This window comes from Bos javanicus, chromosome X (genome assembly GCF_032452875.1).
Source record: "Bos javanicus breed banteng chromosome X, ARS-OSU_banteng_1.0, whole genome shotgun sequence".
In the NCBI taxonomy this organism is placed as follows: Eukaryota; Metazoa; Chordata; class Mammalia; order Artiodactyla; family Bovidae; genus Bos; species Bos javanicus.
In genome coordinates this window covers 138,089,312-138,106,667 of record NC_083897.1, presented here as the reverse complement: position 1 = coordinate 138,106,667, position 17,356 = coordinate 138,089,312, and the positions used below count along the sequence as shown (strand labels likewise).

The 17,356-nt window shown below is 50.1% G+C and overlaps 1 protein-coding gene across 7 annotated transcripts in view; it reads left to right on the top strand.

Annotated features, from left to right (window-relative positions):
* TBL1X (transducin beta like 1 X-linked) overlaps positions 1-17,356 on the top strand; it is a 244,282-nt gene that overhangs the window by 179,312 nt on the left and 47,614 nt on the right. For 6 of the 7 annotated variants that reach the window (XM_061408188.1, XM_061408189.1, XM_061408187.1 and 3 more), the window contains one exon: positions 6,724-6,834. The exons of the other annotated variant lie outside the window; for it this stretch is intronic. In XM_061408188.1, the coding sequence (XP_061264172.1) occupies positions 6,777-6,834 (58 nt within the window). In that variant the 5' untranslated portion in view covers positions 6,724-6,776. The remainder of the gene's footprint in view (positions 1-6,723; positions 6,835-17,356) is intronic. 7 annotated transcript variants of the gene reach the window in all.

The following is a 17,356-nucleotide window of genomic DNA, read 5'->3' as shown; positions in this document are numbered from 1 at the left end:
GGGGTTGGGACGATTCCTCTGGAGGAGGGCATGGCAACCGCACTCCATGAACATGATTCTCCTTGCCTGGAGAATCCACACGGACAGAGGAACCTGGTGGGCTACAGTCCGTGGGGTCGTAAAGAGTCAGGCACGGTCAAGTGACTGACACTTTATTACTAAGTTGTGGTTGCTTGGCTAACAGCCTGCAGCTGCTCATGGACTTTAGGAATTACAGGGCCTGCCATGGGCAGTGTGGCTCTGGACGTCTGGAACCAGCCTTTCCCAGGGGACATTTGATCATGTCTGGAGACCTTTGAGGAAGATGTTTGCTCCTGACACCCAGTGGGTGGAGACCAGGGATGTTGTTTATCATCCTCCAGGGCATCGGGGAACCCGTCACAGAGATCCATGTGGTCCTGAGTGTCCACAGTACCGAGACGGACGACCCCTCCCTGTTCGCATCAGAATTTCTTTCTGTGTTTTGATCTGCGCACTCCTCTGGCTGTGGGAATTTCACCTGCCGAGCGTCGGATGACAAAACTGAATGCCTTCCGCTTGCTGATTTCAGTGTCAGAGGGCACTCTTGGGATACTCGGCTTCACGATGCTTTGAGTATTTTTCTTTTATGTGGTGTGTGGTTCTTGTGTGTGCATGCGTGCTCACTCATGTCCGACTCTTTGAGACCGCATGGACTGTATCCCACCAGGCTCCTCTGTCCGAGGGATCTCCCAGGCAAGAATAGAGGCATGGGTCACCATGCTCATTTAAAGCTGAAGCATCACAGTATACTTTTGTTGTTGTTGTTCGGTTGCTCAGTCGTGTCCAGCTCTTTGCAGACCCCATGGACTGCAGCACGCCAGGCCTCCCTGTCTATCGCCGACTCCCGGAGTTTACTCAGACTCATGTCCATTGAGTCGGTGATGCCATCCAGCCATCTCATCCTCTGTCGCCCCCTTCTCCTCCTGCCCTCAATATCTCCCTATTTTAGCACCAAGGTTTTTGAGACACAGGCTGACTCAGAGGGCAAAGCATCGCCTGCCTTTATATTTACAGACAAAGCCACAGGGTTTTTTGCTTGTTTGTTTTTTCAAAACTCTGGAGACCACATTATAGGAGTCGATGACCTCACTTAGGACTCCACCTACCACAGAAAAGGGAATCATCCAGGCCAAGATAAATCTTGCGTATGTGGCTGAAAATCACATTGTCTGAGAGCTTTCGTAACCAGCCTGTGTATATTCCTGTGATTTGTCAGAGGGCCTAGTGCAGAGACTGTCATTCCAGCCCCTCGGTCTCAGATAATTAAAGTCTGTAAATTAATTTACGGACTAATCGGAAGCCTTAGCTGGCAGACCCACGTCCTCCAGCAAAGAAGGGAAAGGGCATTTTTACATTGAAGCTGTCCGTATTTCCCGAGGCACTTAGCTGCGAAAGCTTGGGCACCTGAGCTTGCATTTCACCTCGTGGACGGAAGGCTGTAAAATATAACGGTGCTGTCGGACTTACGTGTGTGTCTGTCTCTCTGCCACGCAGACCTTACTTAGCAGTGGCTTGCTATCATCGGGGTGAACTTTTTTAGGAAGGTTTCCCTCTGGACCTGCTTCCTGATGGGGCAGAGAAGTGTGGGGTGGGCAGGGTGTGCAGCTCAGAGGGTTCGAGACGGGGACCCATGGCTGCTTGGGAGGGGGACACGTGGTCTTGGCCGCACGTCTGGGCCAGGACGTCCCGTCCTCTCGCGTCTCCATGCTTCGTGCCTGTGTGCAGAGAGTCGGAACAAAGCTAACCAACCAGCCACTAACGAATCCGGGCCGGCACATAGGCTCAGAAAGGCCCCTTTCTGAAGGCCTCACCCTGGGGGTGTTTTTTGATTTCTGTGAAGCGTGTCATTATTTTTCTAACCCGAGGAGGCTCCCTTCTCCTTGCTGTCTCAACCCTGCCAATTTCTCTCCTCCTTAGCTGGGTTGTTCTCATACTGATTTCTGAAGACGCTGCCAGATTTTAATTACATCCTAATGAATGTGACTGCAGTTCACGTTCGTAGGAGGAAATTAGGGGAATACCGAAAAGGCACGCCACACGTACACGGATTTAAGTCCAGCATCATCCCAGCCCTGGAGAGACTGGTGCATTTTATTTTACTGTTTACATTTTAGAGGGTATCTATTATTTGTACGTGTGTGTGTGTGTGTGGTTTGTGTGGTTTAGTTGCTAATCGTGTCTGACTATTTGCAACCCCATGGACTGTAGCCTGCCAGGCTCCTCTGTCCATGGAGTTCTCTAGGCAAGAATACTGGAGTGGATTGCTATTTCTTTCTCCACGGGATCTTCCCCACCCAGGGATCGAACCTGGGTCTCCTGCGTTGGGGGCAGATTGCTTACCCACTGAGCCACTGGGGGAGGCCTTGTGTGTGTGTACACACTGAAACTTAGGCACATGCGCATTCCATTTGAAGCCTCCTTTTTTTTTTTCACGTAGCACTGTATCATGGATGTCATTGCCGGTCATGAAAATCCTTTTGAGGACTGCAGTCTTACTAGGTTACTGCATTCTCTTATTCAGATGGCAGCACTGGTGGTTAAGAACCCGCCTGCCAGTACAGGAGACGTCAGAGACGTGGTTTCAGTCCCTGGGTTGGGATGATCCCCTGGAGGAGAACAGGGCCGCCCACTCTAGCATTCTTGCCTGGAGAATCCCATGGACAGAGGAGCCTGGTGGGCTGAGGTAATAGGGTTGCAAAGACTCGGACACGCTGAAGCAAGCTAGCACGCACGCATGCCACTGCTGGGCATGTGAACTCTGGTGAGGAAAGAATAGTTCTTTGATTATGTTTATAATTTTGGACCATTGGGCTCCCAAGTAAATAAATATAACTATAAAATTAGTGAAAAATCTTACCTTTGGGGGGACTGTTTTTCTCACTGTAGGATAATATGCATGCAAATACTCTTTAGTAAAATGAAGATAAGTCTGTGGGGGAAGAAAAGAAGGTGAAACCACTGTTGACATTTTCTTGTTTTCTGTCCAATCTATTCTGTATGTACATTCTGCAATAACTGAAGTCCAACTATAAAAGCCATCATTTATTGAATAGTACTCATTACTGTCTTTGGACAACAACGAAAGTTTGCAGTCGTTTTCCAGCAGTTACGTGGTGGCTTCGTTTCAGATAATGCAAGCTGAGCAGGTGTGTAATGTGATGAAACAGGCTTGCTTCCTCCCCACCTTAGTCTCCAGCAGTGTGTACAAGAGCATTTATATGTAAATGTTGACACACACATTAAGCTTCTAGTCTCATAACTGGCCACTGGAAAACACAGTTTCCATTTGAAAAGAGAGCAATGTTATGGACTTCCCTGGTGGCTCAGTCGGTAAAGAATCCACCTGCAGCAGAGGAGACCCAGGTTCACTCTCTGAGTCGGGAAGATCCCCTGGAGGACGAAATGGCAGCCCACTCCAGTATTCTTGCCTGGAGAATCCCATGGTCAGAGGAGCCTGGTGGGCTACATTCCATGGGGTCACATAGGGTTGGACACGACTGATCGGCTAAACTACCCCCAGTATTATGGAGAAGGGAAGCCAGGAGGTGAGTCCTACTATGTTGCAGTCGGCAGAGAATTTGTGAAAGCGCCTTGCTGCAATGAGGTCATTTATAGCAGATTTTCCAGCTCTGGCTTTGCACCCTTACTCAGCGTGGAATCAAGTCCCAGGGCCTTGTCCAGAAGATCACCTTACGCGATGCATTCTTCCAGTGTCCAGGCCAGCAGACTCATAGCAGAGACAAGACCTCAGACCGACTTTTTCTTCCATCCCTGGAGAACGGCGGAAGGGGCCGCATGAGAGGATGTTATAAGACTGTGTCCTAACGGCACCGATTTACTAAGAGAGAAACTTCTGCCATGGATGATATCACACTGAACACCACGCTCCCCACCCTGGAGTGACTGTGTGCTTGTTCCATCGCTGTTTCTGAACCAGGCTCCCCGCCCGTGGGCAGGGAAACTCACTCGCCCTGTCTGTCTTCATCTCCCAGAGCTGACGCTCAAGTGGCTCTGTGGTCATTACATCCTTTAAGATCATCACAGAGCAGGTCAGATTGTGTTGTTTGGGGAGCGGTCCTGTCCCTTCCTGGAGTATGAGAGCATGTTAAATACTGTACACGCAATACAGCCAAACCCTTAGACACCATTTCCCACTCCCTTTAAAAAAAAAAAAAACAAACTATTTTTTTTAACTTTGTACTTGGTATTGCGATGCAGCCGATTAACAACATTGCTGTAGTTTCTGGTAGAAGGCAAAAGGACTCAGCCGTACATTAAATGTATCCCTTATCCCCCAAACTCCCCTCCCATCCAGGCTGCCACATGACATTGAGCAGAGTTCCCTGTGCTGTCCAGCAGGTCCTTGTTGGTTCTCCATGTTAAACACAGCAGTGTGTCCATGTCCATCCCAGACTCCCTGACTATCCCTTCCTCCATCCTTCCCCCTGGTGACCATAAGGTTATTACAGAGCATTGAGCTGAGTTCCCGGTGCTGGACAGCAGGTCCTTGCTGGTTGTCCATGTTAAATACAGCAGTGTGTCCATGTCCATCCCAAACTCCCTAACTGTCCCTTCCCCCATCCTTCCCCCTGGTGACCATAAGGTTATTACAGAGGATTGAGCAGAGTTCCCTGTGCTGGACAGCAGGTCCTGTTGGTTCTCCATTTTAAGTATAACATCATAGACACGACTTCTCTTGCAACTGAATTTTGAACTGTTTTATGACTGTGGTTATTAAGAGTTTTTTGCCACCTGGAAAGTAAGTTATTAAAAAAAGAAAAATACCGTAAATAATCTTCCCTTCAGCTTCCTGATGGATTTCAGCCCCCCAGTGGTTATTTATGTTGGAACACTCATGTTAAGCAGGAAGTCTCCAGACGTGTCATCAGCTCACACTGATTTTTTCTTCTGAAACCAGAACAGTGAGGGAATGTGTGGTTTTTACCACACAGTGAAGACGGTCATTTCCTTTCTGCCCAGTCACAACCACAAAGATTCTCAGATCTACCTAATGGGAGGTGCCTCCGATGAGAACTCTGGAGAAGGGAATGGCAACCTGCTCCGGTATTCTTGCCTGGGAAATCCCATGGACAGAGGAGCCTGGCGGGCCACAGTCCATGGGGGTTGCAAAGAGCCGGGCACGACTGAGCACACACATGCATGAATCAAAACTGGGTCAGGCAAGAAAATAAACACCATGTCACTAATCAAGAACCCATTTTTGTTATTGTTTTTGGAGGCGTGTTCCTGGGGGCGGTGGTGGTCTCTCTGCTTTGAGGATGCTTGCAATGGGGCGGAGTAGGATTAAGAGCCCTCCTGTGTCTCTGCGGTGCTTAGGGCCCTGGTCTGGAAGTGTGTGTAGAAGCATGTCATCCTCACCACCTTCCTGGGGGAGGGGGAGGGCAGCGGTTCTTAGCATCCGCAGCTGGCATAGGTAGAAAACTGAGGCCTGTGGTCCACAGCTCCATAGGGATGAAGGTGCAGTCAGCATCAGGCCTCCTGGCTCAGCCTCAAGCCCCCCCACGCTCCGAGTGCCATGTTCTCTGTTCTTGGTGCCCTCAGGACATGATTGCCTTACCTCCAACCCATCAGTCCTTGGAGGTCTGAACCATTGCCCTGGGGTTCCCCTAACTTCATTGCAGTCAGCACAAGCATTTCCCTGGAGGAGGTCATGGCAACCCACTCCAGTGTCCTTGCCTGGAGAATCCCAGGGACGGAGGAGCCTGGCTGGGGCTACATATAGTCCATGGGGGTCGCAGAGGGTCGGACGTGACTGAAGCGACTTAGCACACACAAGCATTCTGAGCTCTGTAAGAATCCTGCTTGGCCGATGACACAGGCCATCTCAGTCCACAGTCCGGGCACACAGGCTGGTCTTCCTGCCCCTGGGTCCCGAGAAGCACTTGGTTCATCCTTGAAGATGCCATGGTCTTGGCCAGTCTGCCGCAGAACCGAATGCTGTCGTTGCACTCTGTCCACGGGGCAGCTTGCTGACTCCCCGCCTCCTAATAGAAGTCATATCTCCTTGTCGATGACTCAGCTCCTCGCTGTGTGTGTCGGGGCCACGTGCACCCTGTCGGTTCGGTGACCGTCAGGTTCAGCATGGAACTTGGATGCGTGGGAGGTTGCTGTGAGTCATCTGTGCTGCAGACCCACAGGTGTGACCAGAGCCACGTGGTCACCCAACCTGGGGGTGTCGACAGGACTCTAATCTTCCTCGTCTGTCCAGGGAAGGGCCAGCCGGTGCCACCAGCCACCTTCTGTCTCGGGGTTCCATTGAAGCTCGGTACCAACCGCTGCAGGATCTTCACTGAATCAAGTCGCGGTGTTTGTTCTCATTTTCTGGTGCCCCTGATTTTGTCTCCGTTAATGTGGTTTATAGATGAGTCCATGCCAGCATTATAAAACGCATCGGCTCGTGTTTTGGGGGATACTTTTCACCTGTATGTTTATATGTTTAGGTAATTATAAAAGCTTTATCTCACCAGGAAATACAGGGGAAATTTTTCATCTGTATGTGTATATATGTTTAGATAATTATAAAACCTTTATGTTACCAGAACGTACGGCAGGAATGGGGCATTAGTTACCTCCTGAGTATTACATGTATCAGTTATTTTCCGAAAGAAATGCGGTTGAGGAGGAACACGCAGGCAGTGTCTGAAACGTCTCTCCGCTTTCTCCTCTTGCCTTTTCCGACAGAGGGTGGTGGCTGCTGCTTCGTAAAGACCTCATCCCCGCGAGGTGAGGCTAAGATGAGCATTACCAGTGACGAGGTGAACTTCCTGGTGTACCGATATCTCCAGGAGTCAGGTAAGAAGCCGGCTTCCTGCCCGGAGCGGCAAAAAAAACACCTTCCAACACGCCACCTGCAGGGCCAGCAACCACGGATGGAAAACCCGGTCTATAGGGAAGAGAGAGCTCCGGACACCCTCATTCAGAGGACTGAAGGGAGGCGGAGAAGGGGCTGGGCCGTCCTGCTCTTGGGGCGGGATGAGGGAATGTGTTCTTGTTTGTGCTGACGTTTCTGTTCACCTGAAGCCAGCCTGGAATGAAGATCAAGTGAAGGGAAAGTGAAGTCACTCAGTCCTGTTCGACTCTTTGCGACCCTGTGGACTATGCGGTCCATGGGATTCTCCAAGCCAGAATACTGGAATGGGTGGTCTTTCGCTTCTCCAGGGGATCTTCCCGAGCTGAGGAATTGAACCCAGGTCTCTTTAAATTGCAAGCAGATTCTTTACCGTCTTAAGCCACCAAGGAAGTACCTCTAATAAAGTGAAATCAAGGGTTAGTCACTCAGTCTGAGTCTTTGTAACCCGAACACGTGTAGCTGACCAGCCTCCTCTTTCCATGGGATTTTCCAGGCCAGAATACTGGAGTGGGTGGCCTTTCCCTTCTCCAGGGGGATCTTGCCCACCAAGGGATACAACCCAGGTCTCCCGCACTGCACGCAGATTCTTTACCAGCTGAGCCACAGGGGAAGCCCATTTTGATCAAGAGCAGTTGTGATAGATGTGGTGAGGGGCGGGGAGGTTTTGGTGTTCTGGGTCCCCATCCTCGGGAGGGCGTCTGTGGTCTGGTGTGTATGTATGGTGCATCTACATGGGGGTGGGGCGGTTGGTGTTCTTGGTCCTGAGCACAGGGGAGGGTGTTTATGGGCTGGGGTACACATATGGTGTATATACGTGGGGGGTGGGGTGATTTCATGTTCTCAGCTCCCACCATAGGGAGGCTGTTTATGGGTTGGTGTATATACGTGGGGGGTGGGGCGATTTCATGTTCTCAGCTCCCACCATAGGGGGGGCATCTGTGGGCTGGTGTGTATGTATGGTATATATATTATAGGGTGGGGCGATAGGGTGTCCTTGGCTCCCACCATAGGGAGGCTGTTTATGGCCTGCTGTATACATGTGGTGTATATACATGAGGGGTGGGGTGATCTGAGTGTTCTCAGCCCCCACCATAGGGAGGGCATCTGTGGGCTGGTGTATATATATGGGGACTTCCCTGGTAGCTCAGCTGGTAAAGAATCCACCTGCAATGGAGGAGACCCCAGTTCCATTCCTGGGTCAGGAAGATCCCCTGGAGGAGGGCATGGCAACCCACTCCACTATTCTTATCTGGGGAATTCCATGGACAGAGGTGCCTGGCGGACTGCAGTCCATGGGGTCGCAAAGCATCTCGGACACAACTGGGCAGCTAAACACACAAGCAAACATATAAATGTGTGTGTATGTGTGTGTGTGTGTGTATATATATATGTATATATAGGGAGAGGTTAGAGTGATTGGTGTTCTTAGCCCCCACCACAGGGAGGGCATTTGTGGGCTGGTGTATACATATAGTGTGTGTATGTATATGTGTGTGTGTGTGTGTGTGTGTATGTATGTGTGTGTATATATATATATAGATGGATGGGGCTGGGGTGTTTGGTGTTCTTGGTCCCGACCACAGAGAGAGCGTTTGTGGGCTGGTTACAGATCCGTGTACAGAATTGGTGTGGGGTAACTCAGTGGGGCGGCTTGAACAAAAATGCACTGTCCCAGCGCCGTGGAGGACAGCAGTCCAAAGCAGGGTGCCAGCTGGCTTGCTCTCTTCCCGCGACTGTCTGCCCCACGGGGGTCTGCTCCGGCCTGTCTGCCAGCTTCGGCTGGACCGTCTTTGGCACTCCTTGCTTCGTAGGCGCTTTGTCCCCCGAGACCTGCCTTCCCCTTCACGAGGTGTTCTCTCTGTGTGCGTGTCACTCTCTGTCCACATTTGTCGGACTTCTCCTTTTTGTAAAGACACAGTCATAGTGGATTAGGGGGCTCACGGTATTCCAGCACAACCTCGTCTTAACAGATGACATCTGCAGGGACCCTCTTCCAAGCGCCGTCACATTCTGAGCCGTGCTGTGGGCTAGGACTACCAGCCTATGCCGTTGCGGCGGACACAGTTCAAGCTATAACAGTCGGTTCTGTGCATATTGAAGCTTGATTCACTTTGTGTCACATTTTCTGTAGTCTGCAAATTGATTATTCGAGAAAGAAGCCAGTTCTCACATCCCACTTCCGCACATGCTATCATTGAGGTTGATCCAAGTGTGAGTCCCTGGGTCCAGACTCTTTCAGAATGAGCCCAGAAGGGTGAGATGGGCCAGTCTTGCAGGCGACCCAAATGGCTCGATTCTGATCCTCGAACAAAAAGGATAAAATACGTGGGGCATGCCACATGTTATAAATAAACCTCTCCCCACGCAAGCCTGAGGTCTCTGTTTCTGCTGTCCACCCTAGCTGTCATTATTCATGAAGAGTACACCTTCTTTCTACATGTACATTTGACCATTTGGATTAGCTCTTGCTAGATATTTCCTATGAAAAAAATGATGAGCAGAACAAAATACGTACCACCTCATCCCTCGTCAATCAGGGAGATGAACCCACGGCTCTCATAACTTAACCTTGTAAATTAACCAGGAAATCTCTCACCTGGAGTCCAAGTGTCCTCCCAGCACTGATCTCATAGATTCCCAGAGATGTCTGCAGATGAAAATTCCACGTGCCAAACCCTGCCTCCCTGAAGACTTCCAGCTTGGAATTCAGGATTCTTTCTCTTTAGAAACACTGCACAAAAATAGGCTGAAAAAGTGCAGTCCAAATGTGTAAACAATCTTAAGGTGAAATTGCCATCCCTCTGTGAACATGAAGGTAAATAGAGACATGGGAAAGAAAACTTTTGTGTAACCTAGAGAAAGATTTCTCCCGGTGGGCAGTCCCCAGGGCCCCCCGGGGCAAGAGCGTTGCTGGCCTCTTTGAATAAACACAGAAATGTCTAATCCCTCCCCCCAGAAAAGCGAGACTTCCTTTTTTAGGATTTGTTTACATTTGTCTCACATTTGTTGAGAAACTTTCTGTAACCAGGCGACTGAGAAAGGAGCCTTGGGAGACACAGTGTATTCCATCAATGCCCATTGTGTGTAGCATCTGCTGAGCGGCTGTCCTAATTTTTCAGAGCCTTGAGTAGAATCCCATAGATCGAGTGAGGAGTTAAGAGATGACTGTGTGTTCCTCTGATGACTGTGTGCGTCCGGGAACTGCCTCTGGTACCCCCACGAGGGCATACTCCAAAGAAGAAATGCCTAATGTTGTTAAACGTTCATTGTGGGATTGTTTAACATTTATCTCAAATCCTCACGCTTTGGTTAGGTGGTGGTTTAGTTGCTCAGCTGTGTCTGATGTTTTGCAACCACATAGGCTGTAGCCCACCAGGCTCCTCTGGCCATGGGGATTCTCCAGGAAAGAATACTGGAGTGGGTAGCCTTTCCCTTTTCCAGGGGATCTTCCTGACCCAGGGATCAAACCCAGGCCTCCTGCACTGCAGGCAAAGTCTTTACTGACTGAGCCACCAGGGAATTTACTGAGCAGCCATCAAGTGGACAGAGCATGTTCTTGGCCTCATAACGTCTCCTTTCTAGCTGAAAGGAGGGGAAGGAAATGGAAGGGAAGGGAAGGAAGAGGGCAGAAGGGGAAGGAAGAAGAGGGAATGAACAAAGGAAGAGGAAGGAAGGGACAGGGAAGAAGGGGAAGGAAGGGGGAGGAAGGGGAAGGAAAAGAAGGCAGGAAGGAGAAGGAAGGACTCTCCTGATCAAGTATCTGTGCTGTCTCTCCTTTACCAGCATCAAACCCATCATCCATAAATTCTCTGTCACGCTAGGTGACTCACTCAGCTCCTCCCAGTGTGGCTTCTCCACTGGGGGTTTGAAAGTTCCTAGGTCTTTAGTCGTGTCCCCCCCCAGGCTATGTGTGTAGAAGGTGTGTGTGTAGGAGGTTGGGAGATGGCAGGTGGGGAGGACCCTGCACGGAGGCAGACCTCTGGATCTCTGGGGGTCTGCTGTTGGCTGTACAACCAGGCAGCGGGTAGACCCAGAATATCCCAGCCCACCTCAAGGCACAAGTTCTCTGCCACCGCAGGGGCTGGGCTGGTGCAGTCGGGCAGCACATGTGCCGGTCAGGATGTTCAGGGCTGCAGGGAAAACGGTGCCCATCAGAACATTGATTCCTCACGCACCCCACCCCACCAGATAGCTGGGAGGCGCAGTGCAGAAGCAACACTTTCCTGAAAGTGTTACGACAAAATGCACATCACATCTCTGCAAACTCAGGAAAAGTATCTTGAAAAGGGGCTTCCTTTTCTGCCCTCAAGAGGCAGAATTCGCATCATCTAGGGCTCTGGCCTCCCTCCGCCCTGCCGTGGATTCCACAGCCTCTAAAGCAGAGGGGATTTCATGGCGTCACTGTTGTCTAAAGCAAGGGCCGTGCCTGTGGAAGGTGCTGTCTGGATGCTATTGTTTATGGTTGCTCCTCCTGGCATCCAGATAAAGATCGGTTAGTGTGCAAGGCTTTTTTTTTTTCAGTTCAGCTGGAGATTTTGAGCAGCCCCAGCAGCAAAGTGGCTTAGTTGTGCTTTTAATTTTTACGTTTTGCATGAGTTGCGGCAGTCCGCTTTGGAGGGCTAGGAGTCCATCGGCCTCTGCCTCTTGGGGGTTAATCATGTGGTCGCTTTTGTCATCCTGACGATTTGTAAGAAGCCGATTGAGGCAGAGCGGCTCTGCCACCCAGCCTGGCAGTTCCCTTCATGGTCAGTGTCCAGCTTCTCCATCCCTCTGCACCTTCATCTCTACCGTGGTTTTTTTTTTTTTTTTTACGTAGAGTATAATTTTCACGCCAGAAAATTGACCCTTTTTAGAATACAGATGTTCAGAGTGATACAAACACCTGCACAAACAAGATATGGAATGGTTCCACCAAAAACTCCCCCTTTGTAGTCTCCTCCTCACCCCACCGCAGCTGCTGGTGCCACTGGTCTGCTTCCTGGCACTGGAGTGTTGCCTCTGCGATTGTGACTGAGAAGTGAATCTCTGCAGCGTGTACCCTTGAGAGTCTGGCTTTTCTGACTCAGTGCATCTGAGATTGGCTAACGCTGGTGCATACTTCAGTAGTACTTCCTTTATATGCTACATGGTCTTCCATTTCCTATGAGCTTCCACAGTGGTAAAGAACTCGCCTGCCAATGTAGGAGATGCAGGTTCAATCCCTGGGTCGGGAAGATCCCCTGGAGGAGGGCATGGCAACCCACTCCAGTATTCTTGCCTGGAGCATCCTATGGACAGAGGAGCCTGGCGGGCTATGGTCCATGGGGTCGCAAAGAGTTGGACGTGACCTAAGAGACTGAGCCTGGCCCAGTATTCTGTTTTATGGATGCAGGGCGGTTAGTCGTTTGTCCTGTGGAAGAGCACTTGGGTGGTTTCCAAGCTACGACTAAGGCTCCTGGGGGCATTTGCACATAGGCTTTTGTGGTCTGGGGTTTTCCTTTTTCTTGGGCAGCTGTCTGGGAGGCGCACTGCTGGGCCAGGTGACAAAACTGGGTTCAGTTTATCAGAATCTACCGCGTCCGCTTCGGTCTCCCTCAACAGCAAGGCAATTCACAGCCGCTGGTGGTTTTATATTATAGATTTCATTCCCGCCACAGAGCTAATGATAATCAGTACCTGGGGCACAGGGGATATTGGAAAATAGGTAAAAAGACATTGGTCTCCTGCAGATATATCTGCACAATACTGATGAAATGCTAACGCTTCCTCTCAGGGTTTGGAATTAGCCTCTGTGAACCTGTTACTGGGGTCGTGGTTCCCATGGATCCGCTGAGTGGGACAGGGTCCACACGTGCCCGCCTGCTTCTCCTGAGCCAGTGCACCCTTCTGCAGAAAACTGGGTGGGAGGCGCTGGGTGGAATGCTAGGTAGACAGCAGGTAGATACTGCAGCCATGAAATTAAAAGACGTTTGCTCCTTGGAAGAAAAGCTGTGACCAACCTAGACAGTGTATTAAAAAGCAGAGACATTACTTTGCCAACAAAGGTACATCTAGTCAAAGCTATGGTGTTTCCAGTAGTCATGGATGGATGTGAGACTTGGACATCCAACTTTATAAAGAAACTGGAGTTTCTTTATAAAGAAAGCTGAGTGCCGAAGAATTGGTGCTTTGGAACTGTGGTGTTGGAGAAGACTCTTGAGAGTCCCTTGGACTGCAAGGAGATCCAACCAGTCCATCCTAAAGTAGATCAGTCCTGAGTATGCACTTCAAGGACTGATGTTGAAGCTTAAACTCCCATCCTTTGGCCACCTGATGCGAAGAGTTGACTCATGGGGAAAGACCCTGATGCTGGGAAAGATTGAAGGTGGGAGGAGAAGGGGACGACAGAGGATGAGATGTTTGGATGGCATCACCAACCTGATGGACATGAGTTTGAGTAACTCCGGGAGTTGGTGATGGACAGGGAAGCCTGGTGTGCTGCAGTCCATGGGGTCGCAAAGAGTCAGATGTGACTGAGTGATTGAACTGAACTTGATATGCTTAGTCCCTAAGTCATGTCTGACTCTTTGCACCCCCATGGACTGTAGCCCGCCGGGCTACTCTGTCCATGGGACTTCCCAGGCAAGAATACTGGAGTGTTTTGCCATGCCCTCCTCCAGGGGATCTTTGCCACCCAGGGATCGAACCCATGTCCTCTGAGTCTCCTGCACGGGCAGTCAGGCGCATTACCATTGCCCCACCTGGGAAGACAGGAGCCAAGACTCCACGTGCATTGATTTGCATGGGTATTCATGCAGATTCACCCAAGGTGTTCATGGCTTGGGGGGCATATTTCCCCTCCCTCTAGCATTGGGACCAACGTCTGCACGCCGTGAAAAACAGATAGAACCTTTAATCGAAACCATTTGACGACTGTGGTGGTAGCTCTGACAGCGAACCAGAAACACCAGTGAGAAACTGAGTTTCCCTAATGTTTTGTCAGGTGTTACCAGGCTGGGTGTCCCCAGTGGCTGTCATTTGAAACACTTGAGACAATAAAAGCAGCCTTTGGTTACGGCGCAGATGGCAGAAATTCGTTTCGCATATATCAGAAATCAACACGATGGTGCATTTCTCTGTTTATTGTGGGGATTTTACAACATTCGCGCCTGGCGTGCTGCGGTCCATGGGCGTCTCAAAAGAGTCTTGGGTTCGACTTAGCGACTGAACAACAACAACAAAAAGACCTTCTAGGGCCTTCCCTGGTGCTCCAGTGGTTAAGCCTTCACCTTCCAATGTGGGGGTTGTGGGTGCAATCCCTGGCTGGGGAGCTAAGATGCCATGTGCCTCGAGGCCAAAAACCCCAGAACGTAGAACAGAAGCAACATGGTGAGACATTGGGTAAAGACTAAAAAATTAAATAAACACCTTTGAATAAGATTGGAAACTCCTTATACAGTGAAGTATGCTTCCTGCTTTGTCGTGGTTCATGGTCAGGAGGCTAATCTATTATGCATATCTGTTGCCTACCTTAGCACAGCCATACCTGCTGTCTTCTGCGAGGAGCGCTGGTGGTTTTCAAACAGAAGCGCCTACACATGGGACAGGAGCTATTTTCTGTTGTGGTTCAGTCGCTCAGTCGTGTCCAACTCTTTGCGGACCCCATGGACTGCAGCACGCCAGGCCTTCCTGTCCATCGCCGACTCCCGGAGCTTACTCAAACTCATGTCCATTGAGTCGGTGATGCCATCCAACCATCTCATCCTCTGTCGTCCCCTTCTCCTCCAGCCTTCCATCTTTCCCAGCATCAGGGTCTTTTCAGTGAGTCTGCTCTTCACATCAAGTGGTCAAAGTATTGGCGCTTCAGCTTCAGTATCAGTCCTTCCAGTGAGTAGTCAGGGTTGATTTCCTTTAGGATGGACTGGTTTCAAGCCCATATCTGCACTCATGTGACTGGCCAGGCAGAATCAGGCATGTTTCCTTTGGTTTACGTAATACGCACATGGCTCTGTGGTCTGTATTATCCTTGTGAATTCATGTTACATAACCAGACTCTTGAGGTTTTAAATGGAAGGTAGATGGCATTTTTTTCATGCATTTCATGGAGCTTCTGTTAGGAGAATGGTTAGAAAGATTTCCTGACCAGGTAGCACACACATATGCCCTTTCTTGCCCCGCCTCACATCAGATTCCAAGTAAGATTTAGGTGGCATTTTCTCTCCGCAGGCAAGTCCAGGCACAGAGCCAAAGGATGGTTCTGTTCTGAACGCACAGAGGTATGACTCTGCAGAAATGTTCCTGAGCAGTGTAAAAATTATGCATATTGGTAGTCCAGGGATTAAAAATCCACCTGCCGATACAGGTGGCACAGGTTTGATCCCTGGCCTGGGAAGATCTCACATGGTGTAATTCACTGAATAAGTGCTTCCCAGGTGGCTCAGTTGGAGAAGGCAATGGCACCCCACTCCAGTACTTTTGCCTGGAAAATCCCGTGGACGGAGAACCCTGGTGGGCTGCAGTTCATGGGGTCGCTAGAGTCGGACACGACTGAGTGACTTCACTTTCACTTTTCACTTTCATGCATTGGAGAAGGAAATGGCAACCCACTCCAGTGTTGTTGCCTGGAGAATCCCAGGGACAGGAAGCCTGGTTGACTGCTGTCTGTGGGGTCGCACAGAGTCGGACACGACTGAAGCAACGCAGCAGCAGCAGCAGGTGGCTCAGTGGTTAAATAAAAAAAAAAACTCTGCCTGCCAATGCAGGAGACCTGGGTTCGATCCTGGGGTGGAGAAGATTCCCTGGAGAAAGAAAGGCAACCCACTGCAGTCTTCTTGCCTGGAGAATCCCATGGACAAAGGAGCCTGGTGGGCTACAGTCCACGGGGTCACAAAGAGTCAGACATGATGGAGTAGCTTTCACATAGACCCTGTGTGCCTAGGTGATGCTCACACACCGATCTGAAAGGAGGGAAGCTGAAGGTTTGCAGTCAGGTGACCCATCACCTGAAAGTCATTCCCTGCTTTTGACACTGTCCTACGGTGAGAGAAGATGTCACTGTTGAAGGTGGCCGGGTGAAATGACTCCACTGTTCTCACAGCTTATGATCATCATGAAATTACTAAAATAAAAAAAGACCAGAGAAATCATGACTTTACGCTTCCATGGTCTGCAGAGCTTTGCCTATGACTGAGACAGAGAAGGTGGTCAGTAATACAAATGCAGCCGAGACATTTTAATTAAGATTTTGCAGGTCGTTAGCCAAGGCTCAGGCCTCGGTTCTGATGGAGTGTCTTTTGTATAATGGGTTCGAGTGTTACCATGTTAGCTTAGAAGCGGATAGCCACACAGCCATTCTGGGGCTTTTGGCAACAGAAAAATAATAGAGTCATCTGAAGGTGAACAGTGGTGGTTGTGTATCCAGAGCCAGATTTTTGCTTCGTTGGTAATTCAGCAGACTCAAGTGTGCATCATAGGCCAGGCTCACCTGACCCGCTCCTCCTGGAACATTGTCGTGAGAAGCTGTTCTGCATTTGATTGGCACCATAGGCGTTGGACAGGCTGTATCGTTAGCAGAAGGATAAAAGTCCATATTCAGGGACTTGCCCTGGTGGCATCATGGATAGGAATCCGCCCCCCAGTTCAGGGGACCCCGGTTCGATCTCTGGTGTGGAAAGATGCCAGTGCTGGAGAGCCACTAAGCCCATGAGCTGAAACGACCTGAGCCCACGTGCCCCTCGAACCCATGCTCTTGCAACAAAACAAGCCACTGCAATGAGGAGCTCAGGCACTGCAACTCGAGAGTAGCCACTGCTGGCCACAACCAGAGCAAAGCCCGCCCACAGCACCGAAGACCCATCACAGCCGAAAATCAATCAATATTTTAATAGTGTTCTTTGGTGTTCTTCTGCGTTCCTGGTCCTGTGTCTTGCCAGGTTTTCAGTATCCCCTTCGTGGTCTTCACTTGTAGATTCTCCTAGGTGGACAGAGTTTGAGGGTCTTAATCTCTCGCATTGATGCTTTTGAGCTGTGGTGTTGGAGAGGACTCTTGAGAGTCCCTTGGACTGCAAGGAGATCCAACCAGTCCATCCTAAAGGAAATCAGTCATGAATATTCATTGGAAGGACTGATGCTGAAGCTGAAATTCCAGTCCTTTGGCCACCTGACGCGAAGAACTGGCTCATTTGAAAAGACCCTGATGCTGGGAAAGATTGAGGGCAGGAGGAGAAGGGGGCAACAGAGGATGAGATGGTTGGATGGCATCACCGACGCGATGGACATGAGTTTGAGTGAACTCCGGGAGTTGGTGATGGACAGGGAGGCCTGGTGTTCTGCAGTTCATGGGGTCGCAAAGAGTCGGACACGACTGAGCAACTGAACTGAATCTCTTGGAGGGACTCTGAATGGTCAGAACAGCATGCATTATCTGAAGACGCTCGACCTTTCTCAGAGGCCTGGTTTCCTGAACCTCAGCACTGTTGATGTATGGGCTGGGTGGCTACGCTGTAT